Source organism: Numida meleagris, chromosome 10 (assembly GCF_002078875.1).
Source record: "Numida meleagris isolate 19003 breed g44 Domestic line chromosome 10, NumMel1.0, whole genome shotgun sequence".
NCBI classification, from domain to species: Eukaryota; Metazoa; Chordata; class Aves; order Galliformes; family Numididae; genus Numida; species Numida meleagris.
Genome location: NC_034418.1, coordinates 1,357,428 through 1,381,655, shown reverse-complemented (window position 1 = coordinate 1,381,655; position 24,228 = coordinate 1,357,428). Strand labels below are relative to the sequence as shown.

At 53.3% G+C, this 24,228-nt stretch overlaps 1 protein-coding gene across 1 annotated transcript; it reads left to right on the top strand.

Annotated features, from left to right (window-relative positions):
- ATP6V0D1 (ATPase H+ transporting V0 subunit d1) lies at positions 1-24,198 on the top strand. Its single transcript, XM_021408291.1, has 8 exons — positions 1-186; positions 5,486-5,657; positions 15,776-15,954; positions 18,206-18,285; positions 21,489-21,566; positions 22,080-22,256; positions 22,546-22,623; positions 23,097-24,198. Exons 1-8 carry the CDS (start codon positions 57-59, stop codon positions 23,256-23,258), a joined length of 1,056 nt encoding a protein of 351 aa, XP_021263966.1. The 5' UTR covers positions 1-56; the 3' UTR covers positions 23,259-24,198.

Below are 24,228 nucleotides of genomic sequence, written 5' to 3'. Positions count from 1 at the left end.
CACGTGAGCGCCGGGTCACGTGAGGCGCCGCCGCCGGTCTCCCAGCCGCCGCCATCATGTCGTGCTTCCCGGAGCTCTACTTCAACGTGGACAACGGCTACCTGGAGGGGCTGGTGCGCGGCTTCAAGGCGGGTGTGCTGCGACAGGGCGACTATGTCAACCTGGTGCAGTGCGAGAGCCTCGAGGGTGAGCGGGGCCGGGCCGGGGCTGACGGAGCCCCCTCTCCTTCAGGGCCAGGGACTGAGGGGAGGGCCTGCTCCGAGGGAAGGGGGGCCGAGGGGGACGTGGGGGACTTTGGGGTTGTGTCAGGCGTTGCTGTGTGTTTCCAGGCCAGGAAACCTGTTTGCTGCGTTGAGGCCAGAAATGAGGTGCTTGACATAGTCTGATCCCTCCCAGAAGCGCACGATCGGCTTCTCATAGGAGCAGGCAACATGCAAGGGGGTACCAGCAGCTTTGGAAGCGTTTCTGGTGCTCAAACTGGACCATAACTGCAGAGCTTGGTGACCTAGGTGGGGAATTGCCCTTCCCCGGTAATTTTTTGAGCTAATCCTGCTTCACCCATTGTCTTCTTTATAGGTCAGTGTGTACAAAGCTGGGCTGGGTTTGTGCTGCTCGTTGCCCTCGGTCAGCTCATCCCAACTGGTCTGTGCCACTGCCCCACTTAATGTTTGTCACTCGTAGGTGTCAGGAGCCCGGGTCAGCAATCCACTTGTAAATCATGAGGGCCAAAAACAGCTCATCGTGGAAATAAGTTGAAACATGTGCCGAGAGATATTCGTTGTTTTAGTCAATGAGAGGATAATTAGAATCACAGAATGGCTGAAGTTGGAAGGGACCTTAAAGCCCATCCAGTTCCAAGCCCCATTGTGGGCTGGCTGCCCCCACCGGGTCAGGCTGCCCAGGGCCTGAAAGAGCATCCTGGGAGGTGTTCCTGCTGGTCAGCAGTCTCAGCAAGCCCTGAACTTTATCCCTGCAGGCTGCTTCCTCTTTGGGGTCTTTCTGTATTTACAGCTTCTCTTTTTTTCCCTCCCCCCTTTTTGCCTCCTCAACCAAGTTGCATCAGTGTAGCTCTCCCCGCAGAGTGGTATTTTCTGCATTTGAAATGAGTCAATTTACACTTCCCATATCATTGCTCTGGTTTCATTACTGTCCCCTCTAAGCAGTTCTGTGATGGCTGCTGCTGTGCTCAGGCTTTGTTCAGACCATAAAGGTCATTCTGAGTTCTCTGCTCTTCTCGCTCCTCCTCCACTTGGCTTTCTACATCTCTGCCTGGTGTGCTTCTGCAGAAGGCTTTTCCTTCAAAGGAACATTGCTCGTGATCACTTGTGTAGGTCTGTGGTCAGACAGTTTCTCTCCTCTGTCCCTATGGTTCTGATTTTCCTGTCTCACTACCGGTTTTCTGTGCTCTGTAGGCTTTAACGTGAACTTTCTCTGTCTGCACTGAATCTATGTAGTGGCGGGTTATTGGTAGCCAAAATGAGTAGTTAGGCATAAAATACTCCTGTGCTCTCATCTGCTTTCATATTCTGCCTTCACCGCTTCTTGTTGATGTGACACCAGCTCTGCAGACTGTCCTCTCAGTTCTGGAGCAAACAGTGCCTCAGCTGTGGGGAAATCCTAACGGGCTGAGGCTGTTCTGGTGCTTGCCTAGGGAAGGATCAACTCCTCTGCGTTAGGACTTGAGCTGACAGCTTGATGCTGCTGGATGGAGGAGATCGTGCTTTTCTGCATGATCCTTTGTAGCTTTCGCTGTCTGATAGCACAGTAAGCTGATTAAAACTCTTGCTTCCTGCTGAGACAGCTTGCTGCTGCCTTAGGGAGCCATATAGCTCAGTGCGATCAGGCAGGCTCCTGAGCTGGCTTTAAAAAGGGCTCGGAGACATGACCAGAATCAAAGGGAGGGCGCAACAGCTGTTTTGGCTTAAGCTTTCTCTGGAAATCAAGAATGTTTAATCCTTTCTTTCAGCACCAGGAGTCCTGATGCGTTGACTGTTCTCAGGCAGGTCCCTGTGTGCTGGGTACCTCTGCTGGGTATGCTTGGAGCTTGCTGCAGCCAATTCCTGCTTCTGACACAAGGTGTCAGTGAAGGGCTTGGAGCTGTTTCCCTCTGCCTCCCTTGTGTAAGCAGAGATCTGCTGGGTGAAATCTGCCTTGGCTAACCAAGCTTATGACTCACCTAGATTCCTGCTGTCAGAAGGGTACTATGCTGTCTCCAGTTCCCAGAAGCTGCTGTAGCCTCTTAGAGGTCTGGTATCTGCTCTGCAGAATATTAAATTGTTAATAGTGTTTGACAGCCGTGCCACTGTAGGGATCATAGAATCATTTGAGTCAGGAGGGACCCTTAAAGATCATCTAGTCCAACTCCTCTGCAATGAACACGGACACCCACAGCTCCATCAGGTGCTCAGAGCCCCATCCAGCCTGACCTTGGGTATCTGCAGGGAGAGGGCACCACCACCTCTCTGTGCAGCCTGTGCCAGCTGCTCTTTGGTGCTGGCGGCCTCTCCAACAGAAGGTGAAGAGCTAGAGGTAAAGCAGTGCTGGGGAAAGGGCTGGAGAAGTTACTGCTCTGTGTCCAGTTGTGATGCGGTGTAATTTGCTGGCTGGCAGCAGAGGAGAGGAGGAACCTCACTGCTATCAGCATGATGCAACCACAGGAAAGATCTTAAATTCTGCAGAAAATGAAAGGTCTTTGGTCGTTCCTCCAGTCAGGTTTCAGAGAATCCATTTCAGAAGCATCTGAGGTGGTTATAAACAGAAGCGACAAGGGGAACAGCAATAGCTGCAGCCTTCTGGAGGAGGTGTGGGAGATGAGCTGCTCTGCAGGCTGCTGCGCAATCCCTCCCTCTGTTACTTTGCCACCTTGGGCGAAGCAAATTTTAATTTCTACGTGTGCAGCATCAAACTGGGAGTGCCTGAGCTGAGAGGTGGCTGCTGGAAGTACACAGCGTGGCAATCTTGAGCGCTACTGCGATGAATACCCAGCAGGAAGAGGATGAGGCTCCATCGTGCTGCTGTGCTCTTGCATGGAGCAGCTTTCTGGGAGCTGTGACCTGGCCATAGTTTACCAGGCTTGGTGGGGGAGAGAATAAAAGCAGTGTAGTAATTCAGGAGCTCCCTTGCCAAATGCTGGTTCAGTCTGTTCTCAAAGTGCATGAACCACTGGGAGAAATGCTGGAGCAGGCATGCATTCCTCACGGCACCAAGCCCTGGGCTGCCGACACGCAGCGGAGGGGATCTCAGGCAATTGCTGCTGCAGCCAGGTCTGAGCCGTGCTGGGGGCTGAGCTCTGGGAGAGCCTGAGGCTTGCGCCGGGGGATGCTTTGACTCAGGGTTTGTAAATCCAGTCCAGTTTTTGGAAAACAAGTTCTGTCCGCTTGGATGCTGAGAGATGCAGAGGAGGTCAGTTCCTGTAGCTTGTGGCTGGCTTTCCCTGTAGAATCTGTTTCCAAGTGTTATATAAACACGGCCCCTGTTCCAGTTCCATCGCCCTGTGCTGGCTCTTGTGCTGTGGCGTGGGGGCAGCCCCTTGCTGAGCAGACAGAAAGCAGTTGGTGAGGGCCTGCTCCGAGCTGTGGGTGGTGGCACTGTCCGAGCAGAGCCGGCGTGCAGCAAGCTGCCCTTTTCATGCCCCTTAGTCCCTGTGGGTGGCTCTCCAGCATCAATCAGGTAAGCAGACAGCAAGGCAGATGCTTGCAGTCTGGAAGGTAGGAACTGAGCTGCAAGGAGTGGTGGCACCGGAGCTGCGTGTCGGAGCGGAGCGCTTTGGAAGTGTCCCTGCTGAAATAAGAGCTGATAGGATATGTGGTAGCTGCCTTCTCTCCAAGATCCACGATAGCTGCAGCACAGAATCACGTGACATTTGCACAGACTCAGCTTTCATCGGGGCTCTGAGCAATGACAGAGCTTAAAGTGCTACTGATTGTCATCAGTAACAGTTCCATGTGTGCCGAACTGAGCTGAAGGGCGTTCTGAGTTTTGGTGTCATCCAGTTTTGGGGTGTTTGGGGTCATATTGAAAACTCCACTGTCACAGTTACCCAGACTGTGTTTTTCCCCATCTCAAAAGTCCATAGTGTTTGGTAGAATAAAGCACAGCTGTTAATGGTGTCTGGAGAGCAGAGATCTGGGTGAAGTTTCTGCTTTGCTTCAACTGTGGTGCGCGTTGTTGGGCAAGGAGCTCTCTGCTGCATCCAGGATTCCTTATTAAAAGTAAATGGAGTACAAAACTCTCCTGGAAACGGCTGAGAAACATGACAGAACGGAGTGCTATTAAGTGCCTGGCCTTTCTTTCCCCCCCCTCTGTAACCACAATCTGTTTCCTGTGAGACTCAGTGGTGGTAACGTCCTCCTAGCTGCAAAGCGCTGGGTCAGAAATGTCTTGCTAGATCCCACTGGAAATACCCCAAAGAATTTAAGTCCGCCTGAAAGCTGTCTGACCCTGCTGCCCCTCTGGATGAGGCCAGTGTCACGCTGTGCAGTACAGCTCAACTTGGAGCCCAGCGCCCTGAATGCTGTCCAGCTTCTGCCTGTAGCTGGATGTGGTGTCAAAAGAGCAGACTCCTCCAGCTAGGCTTGACTCATATTGTGTGTACGTATCTTTTAGCATGTGGCATATATGTACAGTGTGTCCTGCTCACCCTGCAGCGCTGACTACTCTCATCAGAGAAAGCAGGGAGAAGTGCCTTGATTTATTTTATTTTTTTTCTTGTTGATGGCTCTTTGTTTTCTCTGGACGGTGCGTTCACATCTGGTTTGGCTAAACTCTTCCAGTTCTTCTCCTTTCCCCATAAAGGCCTCGAGTCCTGGGGAGGATGCTTGCCTAGCTGGCCCTCAGAGGTGAAGCTGAAGGGAGATGAACATCATGTACCAGCGCAGCTAGTAATGCTGTAAGGGATGGGATTATGAGACGTTCCTCAGCTCTGGATTCAGTTTTTTCCATTTTCCACAGAGATGTTTAATTGCATCTGGCTCAGATAGGGCTTTTTGTCTTGACAGAGCCCAGCACATTGTTGTTGCTTGTCCAGAACCACAGCATGGTTGGGTACCTGACCCATAGCGAGGGCACCAGGGAGAGCAAAGCTTTCTTCAGCTTGAAAGAGGAGGAAATGTTTCTGGCCTTGTTCCTCCATCCAGGGCAAGGAATGCCAGCTGTATGGACTGTGTTTAGGTGGGCTTCATCTTCAGCCTTTCTCTTAATGCCTGACTTCTCTTCACCCGTGCAATTAGTAGGGATCCACTTGGTGATGCAGTGACCTGGCTGCTTTATGGTCTCAAGGTTGTTGCCTGCTTCTTTTTGGCTCTGAAAGCGTTTCGGATGCCTCCTGCCTCCCAGTCAGAAGTAACAGAGGAGCCCTGCTTGTTGGGTACAGGTGGCTTCTTGGCTACGGAAGCACTTGAGCATCAGCTTCCTTAGGTACACTCATGAAACCCCTCCAGCCCCCCAGCACAAACCCTGTGGAGTGGAACTGTGCTTTCTTTTCCAGACTTGAAGCTGCACCTCCAGAGCACAGACTATGGGAACTTCTTGGCCAACGAGGCCTCCCCGCTCACCGTCTCCGTCATCGACGACAAGCTGAAGGAGAAGATGGTGGTGGAGTTCCGTCACATGAGGAACCACGCGTATGAGCCCCTGGCAAGCTTTCTGGACTTCATCACGTGAGTACAGCTGTTCATGAGCAGCGCTGAAAACCTTGTCCTTCCAGGCCTGGGGGCTCTCAGACTGACTTTCTGCACATTTACCTGCCTACGCTGCAGAACTGGCTCTGGCTCTGCTAGCCCACACATGTACCCTTCTCCCCAGTGCTGATTGTCCAGGGTTTTCAGTGTGACTCTCTTCAAAAATGTCAACACGTGCATGACAGCAGCTGCGTGCTAGTTCTGACTCTTCATGGGCTGTGGGGATGCTGCCATCCCACCCCGGTGGCTGTAGTCCTGCATCTGACCCCATCATAAACTGGTTCAGGGAGCTGAGCTGAACAAAATGGAACAAATTTTCTCCTTTAGGGTTAACTTTTCATTGACGTGTTTCCTCAGCTAGCTCGGTGGGATCCAACCACTAAGGAAAGGGAGGGCCTAGAGCATGCAGCAGGGCTGCAGCAGCCTTTGTCAGTGCATGAAAAGACACTGGGCTCTTGTGTGCTCAGTCCCACAGCTGGGTCAGCTGATGTCGAAGGCTTGAAATAGCAGAGCATCCTTCCTGTTGTATCCTTGCCATGTATGGACAGTACCATCTCGTTTATCTAGCCCAGTGCCTCACAGCTGTAATTTTCTGGGTCACTGTGCTGTAGCTGCCTGCCTTTTTGAGCTTTTTGTGTCTCTTAGGTGTAACTTTTTCTTACACACTTTGCACTAAAACTCGGACTCCAGATATGGAGCAGCACATCAGCAAGACATGGCAAAGGCCTCATCTTGCAGCAGCAGTGGCAATGGTGGAAGCACTTTCTAGGTCACCCTGCGTAATGTGACAGGCTGTTTCTTAGCAGCATTTGAATGACTTAACTTTAAAAACTGGTATTCACACTCGAGTTGATTTACCTTTGATCTTGTTCTGCTTCTGTCTCCCCGGTTTTGATGAGCTGTCAGAGGAAAACGTGGTTCTGTGCAGATGATATCTACCTGTCTCACCTACTGCATAATCTCTTCTTAAATGCGTTGCTCCCATTTGGTACAGAATGTTTCTTCCTCAAATTGTCTTTGCTCTCATCTCTTTTTACTCACAACGCTTTTATTTTTTTAATGGCATTGTCCTCAGTGCTGCCATAGAGGAAGCAGAATGCAGCTCTCTCCCTACAGGAAGCATCTCCACCCACTTGAGGAGCGTTTTGTGCTCGGAGTCGGAGCGCTCAGTTGCATTTCATCATGGTTCTGGTGCACCATGATGGAGAGGTCTCCTGTGGGTCTGCAGTGTTGATGGAACAGAATGTGTTAACAGCTCCAGCTGCTCCAGGGTGGGAGTTGCTGTCTGCCTCTTAGAAACTCCAGTAATTGTAGGATCATGGAATGATTTGAGTTGGAAGGGACCTGAAAGGCCGTCTGCTCCCACTCCCTGCAATGCACAGAGACACCCACAGCTCCATCAGTGCTCACAGCCCCATCCCCTGACCTTGGCTGTCTGCAAGGACGGGGCACCACCACCTCTCTGGGCAGCCTGTGCCACTGCCTCACCGCCCTTAGTGCAAAGAACTTCTTCCTTATCTCCAGTCCAAATTTCTCCTCTCCGAGTTTGAACCATTTCCCCTTTTCCTATCACAACAGCCCCTGCTATAGAGTCTGACCCCTTCTTTCTTACAGCCCATTTAGATACCAAGAACTCCAATAACTTCTAGTGATGCTACAGGCAAGTCACCATAGATGAACAAGGACAGGGAAACTCAAGGAGTAGGGTACCACTGTTTTTGCACAGTGGGTCTCGATGGCTTCTGTTGATAATCCTGCTATATTCAGTGAGTGAAACAGTGGAAAAGGGTGTAGGCTAGAGGTAAGTCTTTGGGGTGTTCTGTTCCCTGAAGCTGCCCCATGGGTTGTGGTAGATGTTGATTTGAGGCGGGGGGGGCAGGAGTTTCAGTGCTGTAGCACTGGCAGCACTGAGCTTCCCATGCACACCCCAAATACCTGGAGTGGTGAACGGCTCAGTTCAGAGGCAGGCAGTGCTTCCTTGTGCCTCTGTCCTCCACCTTGCACTGCTTTGTTTGTGGGGGCAACATCATGCAAACACTGATCCGAAAGATGTGGGCAGCGCTGGGGACGTTGTGCCTGTGCATGTGGCAGGGATCCTGTGTCACCACCTGACACACCACCTGGGTGACCCCGGGATGAGCCGGTGTCACTTGATCTGCTCTGGCTGACCTCACAGGTACATGATGAGATGTTTTATCTTTTGCCTTCTAAACAGGATTGTTTCCCACTCCTTTTTTTCCAGGGTAGGTAATGAGCATCGAACAGAGACTGCTCCTGGTGGGCAGCTCAGCACAAGCAAGACACAAGGTGGTCAGAGCAAGGAGTTGTGCGTAACTGAACGTGACCCTGTGCTAAAACCTCACAGGCTGAACTGGGATGGAAAATGGTAGAAAGATGTGGAAGGTTTGAGTGGGACTGGTTCTTGCTGGATGGAAGAGTGAGTTCTCAGAGAATGGCCCTAGAGAGGTGCGGCGGGTTGTAAACCTCAGGTTTTCTGACATCAGGTGGGACTCTAGGAGTTGTGTCAGGCTTAAAATGGGAGATGTTTCGTGGCGTGTCCGGTGCAGCTCTGAAATGCACTTAGTGCAGGGTGCTTTGTGGGCGTGCTGTCCTCGCAGCCGAGGCAGCGCTGCCTGCAGCTTGCCGAGAGGTGGCACTCCAGCCCTGTGCTGCCTGTGCATTAGTGCCAGGGGTGAGAGGGGGCACCTCTCAGGGTGGGCAGAGCCGACTTCCCTGCAGAGCTAAGGGAAAGGAGAGTGTTTAAAGGCATGCTGAGCCGAGAATGCAGCTACACAGCAACCCCAGTGCAAGGTCTTCATTTGCAGGGCTGCTTGCCGTCGCTGGTTTCTGTCTCGGCGTGCTCCTCTCCTGGCACCACCGTGACTCTTTCCTGGCTCCAATCCTCTCCAGGATCTCTTCTGTGGCAAGTGGTGCATTGTCACTTGGCTGGGAAAATGGAGCCTGCCCCGGTCCCTGTGAAACACCTGCTAGCTCTGCGCCTTGCTGTGCAGCTCCTCACGGCACGGCTGCTGCTTCCCTGTGCTGTTCAGCCGACCGCAGCGGGTCTGACTGATGGGCACAAGCTGGCTGCTAGCTTCTTTGCTCCAGCACAAATAATTGTCTGTTTGGCTGAGGGAACGGAGCGACATGCTGTAGGGCAGCAACAAACAGGTATTAAGTGTACTTGAAACAGCAAAACCCACTTCCTGATTTCAACAAGCACATATTGACTTGTGGGATGGAAGTGGGTTTTAGGTTCTTCTCAGTGATGTGCTGCCCTGCCTTTCTGTAAAGGCTTTGTTCTTTGTGCCAGCCTGCCGTGTGCCATGTCCTGGCTCTCTTTCCTTCCAGTGCTTCTCTGTGTAGTTTAGATAGGACTCCAAACTGTGCTTTGTGCTATTACTCTGAGCTCTTGTCAGCTGGAGGGTTTTTCTGGTGGAATTGAGAGGACTGCTTTTTCCTCCTTACTGCTACACAGTGTTTTCCCTGCTTGGGAAAGCCTGGCTTCATGGCAGCCTCACCTGAGGGCCCTGGCAGCTGCTGGGCAGGGAAGGGCTCTGCCTCACGGCCAGGCTGCTGGTGCCAGCTCTGAGCCCACGTAGGAGCGAGGCCCGGGGTGGAGCTGGGTCTGAACACGTCTTCCAGGTCCGTGATCACACCTGTCTGCAGAGGATGAACTCAGACATCATTTGTCTTTACCTCCCCAGTCTGCTAGACCTTGGGAACATGGTTGCCCTGAGGATGTCCCTGAGAACTTGGCTGTTGGTATGTTTTTGCGGTCACAGGACCTGTTTTTGACGAGGCTTCGTGTACCTTTTCCACTTGCACATGCCTTTTTGTAGCTGACACTTCCCTCTAGTACCTTCTCTGTGACCCTTTCCTGCTCTGCCTCTCCCTGCACTGGATAGATCTAGTTTCTGCTGCATGACTTTGAGTTGAAACTTAATCTTATGGCAGTGGTTTTCTAGAGCCAAACTGTTTCAATTGCTCAGCTCAAGTATGAGCTGAAGACTCGAGTCTTCCTACTCTCCTCTGCAGTAGGAAGCTGCTTGTCTTTGTTCTAAATGTACTACAGCGTGCATCCTGGCATAGCTGTGTGAGGTTGCAAAATGTGACTACGTCCTTTCGAAGCCCTTCCTTACAGAAGAAATAACTCCAGGCACTTTACGTGAGGCGCTGACAGTCTGTTTGGGCGAATGCAACGATCTGAAGTTTCTTTTCCCAGTGCTCCCGTGGTTCAAACTGCACGACGCTGTGTATTTGTGGAGACCTTCGCGATGGTGAGATCGGGAAGCAAAAATTACCGTAGCAGCTGGGGATCCTGCAGTAAAAGGTTTATGAGCCTCTTCTGGCAGAGACGGTTTTGGCAGAGAAGCGCAGGTTCCTGACAAACAGCTTCCCTGTTTGCAGAGAGTGCAAAGTTGAACTGATAAGCCAAGTTCTTGGAGGGATTGTGCAACATTCAAAATGAGAGGGCATGGAGCTAATGGTCTGGAAATGATCGCGGGCTCGCGGCCTCTGGATGGTAGCATCAGAGCTGCGTCTGTTCCCATGCTTACTCAAAGGATACGGAGCTCGTGCCTGTTTCCCAGAACCAATGTCTGCAGAGATAACTGGGTTGTGTGCCTCGGTGGTGGCTGCAGGAGTCATCTTTCAAAACAGCGTGACCGCGGGTGTCCCCTTTGGGAAGGGCAGCGCGCTCTGTGCAAGGCGGATTTTGCTGCGTATCACACCGTGCTTCATTCCCTGCAGCTCCTGGAGAACGCTTCCTTTCACCAGCTCCTTTAAACTGGAACCCTGCTTCGACTGAGCACTGCTCTTCTTGGCTTGTGAAGCCTTAGCACGGTGCCAGGCAAGCACGCTGAGTCACGCTACTGATCCGACATGCCTCACCGCAGGCAGCGAAATGCGGCGATAAGCTCCAGATGTAATGAAGAAGGACACTGCTTCCTAACGAAGCTCTGTGGCCCTGAGGATGGCCCTCGCAGGCAGACTGGGGCTGACTGGGGGGAACGCGTCGTCCCTGGGCGACCGCATCCACGCTGGTTTGCTTCATCCCGAGGCAGGCATGGACTTAGCCCTGTCTTCTCTGGCTTTGCTTACAGCTGAATCCCTCTGGTTGCTCTCGCGCTTGCCTCGTGTTCCTTCTCACCATCCCTCCCTCTGCAGCTGCATGGCATGTCTGCTAGGGGCATTAATACAGAGGGGAAGGAGTGTGTTACGGTGTTATCCATGCTCCCCTGGTGGATTTATGCGTGCCTGTGGCTATTCCAGAAGGCAGCGTGTGTGCATGCCTTGCTTTTAATTGGATGAGCGTTCACTGGGTGCTCCTGGATCCACGTGTCGTGCTTTGCTCCTTCATTGAAACCATTCTCAAGGTCTTCTGCTGTTAAGCAGCCTTTGTTTTCCATTTGGCTTTGACAAAGTTTACGTGCGAGCAGCGTGATTAGATGTCTCTGGTCAACACTTAAACTGTAATTAGTGCTAAAGTCTCCTCGGCACAGCACGGTGCCAGGGCTCAGCCCGGCAAACCAGCCTAGCGTTTCTCAAGCTCTGAGGTCAAGCTTAAGGCATCAGGTTTAAGAAACCAGAGCCTCTTGCACGGGGCTGCTCGGCATTCAAAACATCCGTGGTGTTTCAAGGGGCGTGCGACGTGTATTTGTAAAACCTCAAAATTGGAGTGTTTCTGAAGGGTTGTTTTTTTTTTTTTTTTTGCTCATTAGGCTTCAACGCAGCTGATGCTGTGTGACTGCTTGCAGGTTGCTGGATGATACCGCTAGGAAACTGAGCTCAGTGTCCCAAGAGGTGGTAAAAATCACATGGAGCTAAATATAGACTAATGCTGAGAGTGTTCCTGGATGCTTGGATGTGAAAGGCTCCGCAGTGCTGCGGGGTTGTACCTCTTTGCTGCGAAACGGTCCCGTTGATCTGAGGTTAGCGGAGCACCCACTTTCTGGCTGAGCGCCCTCGGTTTGTGGTGGCAGCCGTGACGTTCTCAGCTTTCTCTTTGGCAGGTCTGCGAGGCGACCACTTACGTGTGGCTTTGTTGGTGCGATGCTAGGAAAGGCAGGGAGAGATCAGCACGCTTCGTTTGGGCAGAGCCCGTGTCCGTGCTCCCTGCACTGCCCGCTGAGTTCGGCTGCAGCGGGCGACGCTTCCTGCCCACAGGCTGACTTGTTGTTGTCTGAGCTGCAAATGGGACTTGAGGATTTAATTCAGTTCATTTGCTGTCTATTACTCCAGCAGGACCTCAGCGAGGCATTGAGGTCTTGGTGAGGTCCCTCGTCCTTTCCACAGCAGGGCAGCCGTGCAGTTAGTTCGCGGTGATGCTCAGGCTGCGCTCCAGGTGCCCGCCTCTCAGCTGTCAGCACTGCTGTCGGTGTCAGCTACAGCTCCCCTAGGCATTCCTTTCCCTGCCTTCAGAGCTCAGAGTCATAACCCTGTGCTCTGCGTGCCAGCACTTTGCTCAGGACTTCAGCCCTGAGTGCGTGAAGTGGATGAGCTGCACTAAACGTGAGAGTAACCACAGCCAGTGCCACCTCATTGTCATGGACGGCTGTCTCTGGAATTCGCACTGCTCTGACCCTGCTGGAGTTTCCCTTCTTTTATCTCAAAACAAACGCTCAGCTTCTGAAGCCACAGATGACTGCGCACGGGAGAGCACGGGAGGTCTGCAGTCAGCATCCCCAGCGTCTCCCTTTGGGGGGTGGGGTCTGGCAGTGGGGCACCGGTGTGAGCAGAGCCCCCCAGCTGCCCTGCCCCGCTCTCAGCCCGCTGCCTCCCGCGCCGGAGGGCTGTCCTCATGACCCCTCGGCGAGCAGCTGTTAAACCACAGCTTGGCAGGGCTCTCAGAGGATCCCTGAGAAACGCAGGTCATGCAGTGTTGGGTTCATTAGTCATGCTTTGTGACCACTTGCAGCATTGTTTACGGCTTCTTTAGTATCCCGGAGCAGAAAGCAATAAAAAATACCAACCTATCTGCTGCAGGACAATGACTCTTTGTGATTAGATTAGGAAGTGGGGGAGGGAGAAGCTGCCCCTGTCTTGGGGTTGCTGCCTCACAGGGCCGTGCCCTGGTGCCTTTGGGCTGTCAGCATCCCACGTGAGGAGCTTTCATGCATTTTATGTGCTCCTTTGGTGGAAAGCCATCGCAGTCTTTCCTATGTGTCTTGCTTGTCTGTGGTGGCGTTGAAGGAAATCCAAAAGGAGGAGGACATGCATGGTTATGTTACCTGTATGCAGCTATCGTGTGGGTGCTGCTCTTCTCGGTTCTGCTAGGTGCTCATCCAAGCTGCATGCTGGCATCTCCTGCTGAAGAGCAGTGCTTCTGAACTTAATGACTCCTTCCTGTCCCCGAATAAGAAATTCTGCTCTAGCGTGAGAGGTGACTGACGCTTCTAGGAACTGGCCAACGCTGCGTTTCTGTGAATGTGAGTTTCTGGTGTAACACCACACCTCGGTGCAGCGAGGGAAAGGCAGAGCGAGGCAGGATGTGAGGACACGTGGAGCTCCGGCTGATCGTCCAGCCTTTGCAGATGCAGATAACAGCTCGCAGCAGGAATGTAATGAAGCTGGTGAGAACCTGATAGGAGATGGGGAGAACGATGACAAAGGCCACTCTATTAAACAAGGAGTTGGAGGTTCTAGGAAAACTGCTGCCACCATAATCAGCCTAATCCTCTGGGCCTGGGCGGAAATGCTGGAGTAGCCAGGACCTCTCCTCTGGTTTTAGTACAGCTGTGCTACTGAAAGCAGATGCATTCTTGTTGGGAACTGGCAAGTGTTGCCCCTTCCCAAAATGGGAAGAGGCTTTTCCGGCTGCCCTGGCACTGGAGGACTTGCCTCATTGCTGTGACTGACTAAGCCAGAGTGACTGAGATGAACCAGAGGCCACATTTGAGTAAGCGTGGTCTGGGCTTGCTAGAAGGAAATGGGATTCACCCTTAGCTCACTGTCAGGAAGGCTGACGTGAGTGTGCTGCTCGCTGCCTGCCCTTGCAGCCACTGGAAGATCTTTGTCCTGCTGCAGCTCTTGCAACACCGCCACAGTGGAAATTGAAAAGTGAAATTTCCCTCTGTTTTGCACATGCTAACGTCTCCTGCAGAGGGGAATCCTGCTCTGAATGTGGATCCGGTGAGCCAATAAGATGCTCGTGTTTGCGTGAGGGCTGCAGGGAACTCACCTGCAGTTCTTACCATGAGCCCTTCTTGCTGCCGGGAGATTGCAGCCATGGTGAGAGCTGCACAAACAGAAGGACAGGTAATGAGCCAGCAGACTGAAGGGCAGCAGGAGGTTTCCCAATGCCCTGACAGCTGCCATAGTTCTAGACTGAACGTCCCCGCAATCAGAAGGGCGCTCTGCAGAGCTAATGGGTGGAGGAACATTACCTGCTGCCTGGAGAAAGGGGCAGCACCTGTTTGAGGAATGAAGGTGTGGATTTGTTCTTGGGCCTGCCCCTTGAGTATATTTGAGAGCTTGGACGCCCGTCTAATAAAACTGCAGGCATTTGCCTTTGGCTAGCTCTGCTCACCTGGGCTTCCAAGGGAAGCAGCAGGGCTGCTAGCTCAGAGATGCAACGAGCAGCAGCATCCCTGTGCTGTCTGGCCACCTCGCTGTCCTGCCCAGCCCTGCCCTGCTGGCTGCAGTGCTTCAGCACCCACCTGCTTCAAGCTCACACGGCCCACTCTGATGCTGGAAGTGAGGCCCAATCCTCTCTGTTTCGGAGCAGCCTTCTTCAGGACTTTTCCCACCAGCTGCCTGCTAAGCTTTTAGAGTTCAAGCAGTCATAGTGCAGGGGCGTGAAGCCCCAAATGACCTGCTCCTTTGGCATCTTTGCCCCTTCTCTGCTGCTGAGGAGTGGAAATTGTTGTGTGTAGTTCCGGAAGGATATAAATAAAGGTTGTGCCAAAACTGCCAGCCCCATTGTTTTTGTAAGGGAGCAGAACTGCAGGAATGTGACCCCTTCTCTATGCTCTTGCCGAGGTGGAGCAGTGCTATTGGCACCAAAGCTGAGCTCGAGACAGGTTCCGCTTCGCTCTGGTCCTTTGGCACTTTGACAGGGTGACCTGATCTCTGCAGAGCATGTGATGCTGGGAGAGCAGTGGGAACAGCTTCCCTCTAGGAGCAGCTCTACCCTCTGCAGCATCCGTATCTCTCCTGTACTGAGGACCCCACATCTGAATGATGCTCCAGGTGAGATCTCACAGAGCAGAGGGGCAGATCCCCTCCCTGGCTTGCTGGCTGCGCTGCTTTGGATGCAGGGGGCATACTGGTGGCTCCCGTCCAGCTGCCACCCACCAGTTCCCCCCATGTCCTTTTCAGCAGGGCTGTGCTCCATCCTTCCATCCCACAGCTTGCAGTGATAGTGGGAGTTGCTGTGAGCCAGGTGCAGGCTGTGCACTTGGCTTTGTTGTACCTGATGAGGTTCTCCTGGGTGCACAGCTTGGGGTCATCCACAAACTTGCTGAGGGTGCACACCATCCCACTGTTGATGACATTGATGAAGACGTGACCCCTGAGGGACACCACTCAGCACCGATCTCCATCTGAACATTGACCTGGGTATGATCTCGCAACCAGTTCCTCGTTCATTGATCAGTCCACCAGATCTTTCCAGTTTGGAGAGAAGGATGTGGGAGATCGTGCCTAAGGCCTTGCTGAAGTCCTGATAGATGACATCTCTTCTCTTGTCCGCTGATGCATTATACCATCATAAAAAGCAACGGCTTCTTGTAGTGAGCTTGGTCAGACACAACGGAGCAGAACCCCAGGGAGCTTGAGAGATGCACGTCATTGGGACTGACTCAGAGTTCAGCCTGGAAAAGCCCTGAGCTGGCCATGCTTGGAGCAGGAGGTTTGGCCCAAAGCCTCCAGAAATCCCATCTAATATTCTTCAACGGTCGGGAGCAGCTGCCAACTGATGCATTGAGCTGTAGTATAAGCCTGAGCTTGGGACTGGGCTTGGCATTGAGGAAGTGCCTCACTTGTTCTTTGTGGGAAGGGTATGGCCTTCCTGGAGACGTTCGCAGGGTCTGGTGCCAGGTGCTGGTTGCTGCTGTCGTATTCTTTGTGACTGGCTTCCTCTTTCACTCCTGCAGGTACAGCTACATGATTGACAACGTCATCCTGCTCATCACTGGGACTCTGCACCAGCGCTCCATCTCCGAACTGGTGCCCAAGTGCCACCCACTGGGAAGTTTTGAGCAGATGGAAGCCGTGAACATTGCGCAGACGCCCGCGGAGCTCTACAATGCCATCCTGGTGGACACTCCTCTGGGTGAGCAGAAGTCCCAAGCAGTGGGTGATGCCCGGCTGTGGCTGTGCTGCCTGTGGTGGCTGGGCTTGAGCTCACATCTATGCCTGTCCTAAGCCAATTTTTCCAGCACTATTAGTTAGACCATTGGGCGATCTCTTGAAGGCAATACGTGGAGATAACTGCTAGAGACTGCATGATCAGTCTTGTTCTGAGACAGATAAAATTAGCTCTGTATCAAGCTTTTATCTATACTCTCTGTACTACTATCCATACTATCTAACTAATAGTACTATCTAAGCTACTATCAATACTATCTAAGTAACTATTTTTATATACTAACCTCCTGAAAGCAGACGGCAACAACAAAAAACCCATCTCAAAGCTTTGTAAGCTGTTTGGATAGCAGGATCCTGCACGAGGCACTGTCACAGGGCTACAAGCCTTGACCAGGAGGCATGTGATGCTGTAAAAACAGTTTTACGAACAGCCAGGCGGGCAGATCTGGTCTTTAAAGATAAAAGGTGTAGGAAGTGGTTGTGGAGAAAATATGGGAGTCTCTGCGGTAGTAGGAGAGGTAGTCACTGGAGACCTTCTAAGTTAGTATCCTGTGGGCAAAGGTAATGAGCTGCGCCTGAGTCAGTGATTAATCACTCTTTTTGGAGTTGCTAGAAAGAACAAAACACTTAAGTCATCATTTTGTCTTTGGTGGTAGTCGTCGTTTTTGGAACTAGAAGTGCTTCTGCAAATGCTCGCTGTAGTAATGGGGTGAATCGAGTAGTTGTCATGGAAAAATGACTTGCCTCGTAGAGGCCAGCAAAGAAGGAAAAAGTTGTCTAAAGAGGTCTGGCCACCTCTGAGTGTGCAGGGAAGGAAGGAGCTTCTGCAGCAAGGCCAGTGCCAGTACAGCTGAGCGTGGTGGGCTTGGCTTGCCAGGCAGGAGACTGCGTGCAGCTGAGCTGAGTCCGCTGTAAGGGTGGTGTGTGGGAAGAACATCCTCCTCAAGGCTAAGCCTGAACCTTCCCACTTTGGGAATAAGATAAAACCAAGTGTTTCAAAGGTATTATTAGCTCTCAGAGACCTAAAAGCTTCGCCTTGTTACATTGCTGAGGAGGTTGCAGAGGAGGCTCTTTGCCTCTTGCCTTCGCGCACTTGTCCCTGAGTGAGCTTTGCCTGCTCCTGCCCTGGCTGGTCCAAGTCCTTCAGACCTTTGCCCTGGCTGTGCCCTTGAGCCTGTGTACCATCTAGTGTGGCATTTCTTCAGCAGGAGGACGTGGGGAGAGTAGCTGTGTTGCCTAAACAAGCAAGCACACAGGCTCCAGTTGTTTAACTTGCGCTCCTTCCAGTGACCACACGCAAAGAAACAGCAGCTCTATCTCCTAACAGTGCCTGAGTAGCTACGTGGCTTGGTAGGAATGCCTAACCCCAAATGGCTTTCATAGGTTAGCAGGGCAAAATAAGTCTTGCTGTTAGCCTAATTTGGGATATTGGAAGGCCAAGAACTGAAATAGCTGTGTTCTCATTCCTCTGCTACTCTGAAGTAGCCACTGCTCTCAGGCTAGCCAGCGAGCCCTGCAGTGAAAACCAGTCCTGGCACTCTCTGGTTTCATTTCTGCCAGCCATAGTGAGCAGCGTTCCTCAGGCTACGTGGCATCGCCCTCTGATGCTGCTGCAGAGTAGCAAAGAAGCCTCTGGGGGGGTCATCCCCTGCTCAGGACTCTCTCGATCCCTTCCAGGCTGTAGGAGCTGTCGTATCCCCGTGTCTCCTTAACCCACATGAGGTGCTGGAGGAGGAAGGAGAAGCACACCATGACTTGCCGGTTGCTGTCTCACTGCTGCCATGCTGTAGCAAGCAATTTGGAAGCTGCCTTGTCGATCCTGAGAGCCTGCATCTGGGAGCAGTTTGGGGTTGATTTGTTTGCTGGTTTTCTTTTTAAATGTGGGCTGCTCTGGCACTGGTGCTGGGGGCTAGAGATGAGAACTTGGGCCAAGAATGGGCTGTTGACAAGATGGTAAGACTTGAGGGGTCAACGAAATCTTCCAGGGGTGAAGAAGGACATCGGGATGAGTGCTCCAAAAAATGGCTGCGGCCTGAGGGGCCTTGGCAGAGTCTGAGGTTTGAGTTATGGCAGTTTGGTGGCACTGGAGAGAAGGGCTGGGCCAGAGCAGCTCAGCACAACCTGTGCTTCTGCCTGCTGTTGTCGAGGGTTCGCGCTGCTCTGGGGGTGTGGGTCTGCTCAGGGCAGCACTAACTCTGTCTGTGGTTCTCTTTCAGCTGCTTTCTTCCAAGACTGCATATCTGAACAGGACCTTGACGAAATGAACATTGAAATCATTCGAAACACGCTGTATAAGGTAACTGAGACTCTGGGAAGGGGAAGAGATGCTCGCTTCCCTGTTTGTTCCTAGTGTGCTTACAGCTCTGTCTGGCCAGGAGCTGCAACTGAGAGGCAGACTTTCTTCAAATAAAGGGAAGAAGGTATTTCCCTCTCAGAGTAGATACAAAAATAAATTTGCTCCTTGTCCCGAGCCTGCACGGGAAGCTGTCAGCTCCTCTGCCGGCCCCGTCTGGTTTGAGCTGGCAGTATAAAAGCGTGTGTTTATGTGCAGGCTGTGGCTATCGCTCCATCTCGGCTCTCTGGATTAAGGGAGGGATGCAGATTGTATCTGCCAGCCTTGTTTGCACTGGTCACAGCCAGCTAGCAGGCAGTGTGACCTCTGCTTCCCAAGAAAGCCTTGGCCTCTTGGGAGAGGTGGAGAGCAGGTCAGGCATGAAGGGAAGGAGGCGAAGGGAGGGGAGAAGGTGCTGCGCGTCGGCAGTCATGCCCAGCTGCGTGTGGCCTCTGGCGTGTACCGATCTCTTGTTGTAATGGAGGGAGGTATGCCGGCACGCATAAATACCTGCACCCTTGCAGCTTGCAGCCTGCTGTATGGAGCTGGGGGAAGGCAGGGAGCAGAGCGAGCACGCAGCAGGCGGCTCGGTGGGTGCCTTCTCCCTGGATCATAGAATCCTCGAATGCCTTGGGTTGGAAGGGACCTCAAGGATCATCAAGCTCCACCCCCCTGCCGCAGGCAGAGCCGCCAACCTCCACTTCTAATACTAGACCAGGCTGCCCAGGGCCCCATCCAGCGTGGCCTTGAACACCTCCAGGGTTGGGGCACCCAGAGCCTCTCTGGGCAGCCTGTTCCAGCACCTCACCGCTATCTTGGTAAAGAACTTCCCCCTGATATCTGACCTAAATCTTCCCTCCTTCAACTTAAAACCATTTCCCCTTGTCCTGCCTTATCTACCCTTGTAAAGAGCTGACTGCCCTCCTGTTTGTAGGCTCCCTTCAGGAACTGGAAGGCTGCAATGAGGTCACCCCGCAGCCTTCTCTTCCCCAGGCTGAACAAGCCCAGCTCCATCAGCCTGTCTTCATAGGGGAGGTGCTCCAGCCCTCTGCTCATCTTTGTGGCCTTTCTCTGGACCGAGCTGCCACGACCTTGCCCGTCTCCTTGCTGAGGCTGGATGCTCCTTTGTGTTCTGCCCTTGCTGCCCTCAAACCAAAGTGTCTGCCTCTCCAATGCACTGGGACTGGCTCTCGCTGATGAGCAGCCCCCAAGGAGGTTCTTGAATGGAAATGTGCTAAAGACAGGGAGCACAAGTTAGAAGTTAAGCGGCCAGCTCTTAGAGCAGAGTGAGGTCAGCAGTGGAGGCATGCTGGCATCATCGTCTTCACTACTTCTTCCATGTTTTCCACATCTTTAGTGGATGTGTTTAGTGGAATGCTGCTGGCTGACTGCTGGCCCTTGCTGGCAGCCTGCCTATAGGAGCCTGCTGGAGGAACTTTGTGGCTGGACACTAAAATACAGCAGAGAAATCACTGTGGATAAATGCAAAGTGATATGTGGGAGGCACGAAGAGGTGAGGGTCTCCTCCTTCCCTGCTGCTCCTGCTACATTAAATCTTGGGTTGTGTTCGACCTGAGCGCTGTGTATCAGTCGGTTCCTAACAGTGAGAACTGCACAAACATTGCTGTGCTGCTGCCTGCATCTGTAGTGTGTTTGTGGTGCACGCTGCATCTGTTCATGGTCCAATTCCTCTCCTCTCTCATCTCAGACCACGAACAGCAGAGCAGGAGAAGCTGCTAAGAAGAGCACTGTAAAGGTTTGGGTGCTCCCATGTGGGAAACTACAAGGAAGGTTGAACAAGACAACAAGGATGGACAGGCCACAGATCAGCCTGGATGCGGAGCACAAACAAGTCTAGCAGGAGGCAGAGGGTAATTGAATTGCGTCATGGAAGTGAAAGTCCATTAAGGACTATTAAATGCAAGCACACCACCACTTCAGGGATACAGGTTTCAGGACTCTGGAGAGCTTCCTGTAAATTGCTGTCATCTGTGAGGGGCCCCTGGGAGGGCACCCAGCAGGGCTGTCCTGCAGTCTGCGTGGTGCCGGATCCTCATGCAGCGCTGGATATCTGAGCTCGCCTCCTCTTATTTCCAGGGCCTGAGGTTTGCGTGTGAACCCTGAGAAGGGCAGAAGTAGTGGCTGAGCCTCTCACCCAACCTCAAGCAAAGTTCAGTATCTGTGCCTTCCTTTCTGTGATAATTCTGCAAGCCAATGCTCTGCACTTCCCTGTGCTTCAGCAGTGGCAAAGAGGATTTCCAGCCTGCTGGCAACGGTGTCTCTTTGATGCCTAGCACTGCCCCAGCAGTGTCCTTTTGCACCGTATTTACAGAACGCAGTCATCCAGGTGCTTTCCTAGAGCAGAGACCAAGGGTGTGGTCCATCTTGTGACAAGGCAGAGATTTGTGGTGTCTCAGCATCATTGTTTTTCCATCCCTTTACGCGATTCTGTCTGCAGCGCTCTGTCTGGGGAGCTGCTTTATCACATGATGGTTTCCTCTGAGCAAGTTTTTTGCTGAGCAGCACTTTTAGCCCTGCACTGCATCCATGGCTTCCCTTGGGAGATGCAGTCATCCTCCAGCTGGATTCTGGGACCTCTCCACAAAGGATTACGTTTCCTGGAGGCAGCATGGCTGTGCCTAGCTTGATATTTTCTGCAGTGCTCTAGTTGGGATGGAGACCCAGCGGCTGCAGTGTGAGAAGAGAATTACAGAGGACGGCTGGTTTCCTTCACAGATGTCCCGTCTCATCTCTCGACTCTGCTTACACAGCGCTCCTTTCTGAGCTTGGGTCTTGCAGCTATGGTTGTGTGGCTTGGCATGTTTGTGGAGGCCAGAGCGGGGTCAGGAAACCATGTGAGACTTGAGCGGATGCTTTGGAGTTAGACCACTCGAAGGAGCAAAATAGGCTCGAATGTTGGTGCCTGGTGTTCTGCCTGCTGTAAGCTCATCCAGTCACTCGAACCAACCAAACCACAGCTCTTCATGTCTCCAGCTCCTGGGGAAGCACTGTCCCTTGTGTGGGCTTGGCATCCAAGTTCACTTGGGGTGAGAGTGCCTGTGCTGTGTTATAGAGCGTCTGGGAGCGTCCCTGCTTGCTGTCTGAGTGGCCCTATGAGTGGTAAATAAAGCAGTGTGGAAAAGTGCTCATTCCTCTTTCTCTTCCAGGCATACCTGGAGTCCTTCTACAAGTTCTGCAAGGCGCTGGGAGGTACCACGGCAGACGCCATGTGCCCCATCCTGGAGGTAGGTCTGGAAGCCCCCGCAGGGGCACCCATCACTCTGTGCTCAGCCTGCCTGGGTGATCCTCTTCAGCATCCCAGTGCAGCCTGAGCTAGGAGAACGCTGTCTGCACGTGAGTTTGGGCAGGGTTGGTTGCCTGATCTTGCCAGGTGCTGACCCATTGTGGCAACCTCTATCCAACCAGCAGGAGAACAACCAGCGCGATTCTGCGCGTGGCCGGTCAGCGTGCCAAGGCCGGCTGGTGGGTGTGCTGGGCTCGAGGGCAGTAGGTGGGAGAAAATCACTCCTGGAGCTCTGCTCAGTGCTTTGGCTTGTTCCTGAGGTGGGGATTTCCTCAGCCTAGCAGTCCCCAGACATCAGCTAGCGGCCGTACAAGGAGCCCACACATGTAGAGCTGTGCATCCCAGGCAGCGAGCCAGGCTTACTCATGCTGCCCTCTGATGTGGCTCGGTTCAGAGCAGCGCCGGTGTCTGCTGACCTCACTGCAGTCCGAGGTGAAACTCTCTTCTCCCGCAGTTTGAAGCTGACCGGAGGGCCTTCATCATCACCATCAATTCCTTTGGCACTGAGCTGTCCAAAGAGGACCGAGCAAAGCTGTTCCCACACTGTGGCAAGCTCTACCCCGAGGGGCTGGCTCAGTTGGCCAGAGCAGATGACTACGAACAAGTCAAAAACGTTGCCGACTACTACCCTGTGAGTGCTTTGGGGTGAGGGCATGGGGCACTGGTGCCAGGATCATGGGCTGGGGGAGTTCATGGATGGGCAGCCTGGGGAGGGGCCTGCCTGTTTTATGCTGCTTGGAATCAGAGAGCTTGTTGTCCCTGTGCTGAAGCAGCACGTGCCAGTGCTCACGTATGGGCACAGGACAGGCTCTCTGCTGACCCAATGTAGTTGCTGTTTGTGGTGCATGGGGCCCAGGAGTGCTGCTGAGCTTGGAGGGTACTGGAGTGCAGGTGTATTCTCTTGTAATGTCTTCCCCCAGGAGTACAAGCTGCTTTTTGAAGGGGCTGGCAGCAACCCTGGAGACAAGACCCTTGAAGACAGGTTCTTTGAGCATGAGGTGAGTGAGCCCCGAGATGCTTCTCAGAAGATATGTCTGCCTGTGCTGTCTGAAAAGCTCGAGGAAGCGGCAGGCTCAGCTGCTGCCCTGTTGGTAGAGCTCCAGAACATCAGTGCTGTGCAGGAACAGAGGTTGGGGGAAGGAAGAGGATGCTAGCCACGTGCTCCAAGGAGGGAATGGGGCTCAGTCCTCGCTGTCACTCAGAAGCTTAGAGCAGTGTGGGAGTCAGATTTGGGGCTGCTGTTGGATGTTTGGTCTACCAAGAGCAAAAGTGGGGTGTAATTATGCAGGAAAGGAGGGTTCTCACAGCATCTGAGGGTATAAATCCCCCCTCTGAGTGTCAGACCCCTCCTGTCTGAGCTCTGAGCTTCCTGGGGAAGTCACCGGAGCTCTGTTCTGCTCCACCGTTCCCTGGGCTGGCTCCTTTCGGAGGACAGTCCAGCAGAGGTGCTCAGGTGCCATGTCCTCCCCAGGTGAAGCTGAACAAGCTGGCGTTCCTCAATCAGTTCCACTTCGGGGTCTTCTACGCCTTCGTGAAGCTGAAGGAGCAGGAGTGCCGCAACATCGTGTGGATCGCAGAGTGCATCGCCCAGAGGCACAGGACCAAGATCGACAACTACATTCCCATCTTCTAACCCTGCTTCTGCTCCTGTCCGACCCCTGGAGCCCGGAGGGACCCTCGCCTCTCTTCCACGTGCTCCCCGAGTTACCCCTTGCCTCGACTCCAGGGATGTTGAACTGGCTCAGGGGGAGGAACTGTACAGTCGCTAGTTAAATTATTCACAAGCTGAAGTTAGATTGTGTGTGCAGTGAGGGGTCCAGAAGGGCCGGCGGCCCAGGCTCGGCCCTGTGCAGCGGGAGGGACGCCTCCTGTTGTGTACCCATAGTACCTGTGTTACTGTACTCGTCCGCTGTGTGCGCTTCCCCTCGCAGAGCCGCCACCAACCGGGAGCTCGCTGCCTCCCAGCGCTGCAAGGAGCGCGGCGGCTCTGCCCCGGCCAGCAGCCCTCACTGTCAGGGCTCTGAGCACGCTTCCTCCTCCGTGTTGTCCCCGTGAGGTTTAGTTTGAATGTGACTTGTAGCGTAGCCAGTGCTGCTGTGTAATCCCTGCATCCCCCTCTAGCAAACCCTGTTGTGGGAGAGACCACGCAGGCCCGGTCAGAGCTGGGACGGAGCCTGTGGGAACACCGGGGCAGAGCCAGAGCACGTGTGCGGCGCTCCTCCGGCTCCAGCAGCATTCACACCAACGCTGGTGTCCTCAAAAGCTCTTCTATCAGCTGCTGGAGCTTGGAAGGGCTGTGGAAGCCAGCTGAGCTCCTTCCTCCCTGCAAACCCTTGCGGCTTGGAGCTCCCCGTGCTTCCCCAGCTGTTGGGACGGTGCTGTGCACTACGTCGCCCTATGGGCCGGGTCCCGGGGCAGAGCTGGAGCCCTGTCCACCCGGTGGAGCTGGTGGGGAACACGTGCCAGGTGCTCCCAGCAGCAGCGGCTCCATCCTGGCTCGTGCCGCGGTCACCTCTGAGTGTCTGTTCTGTGACCTCTCTCCTCTCTACACCAATAAATATCTGCCTACCGCACGGCCTGCTGCCCTGGGGCTGCTTCTGTAA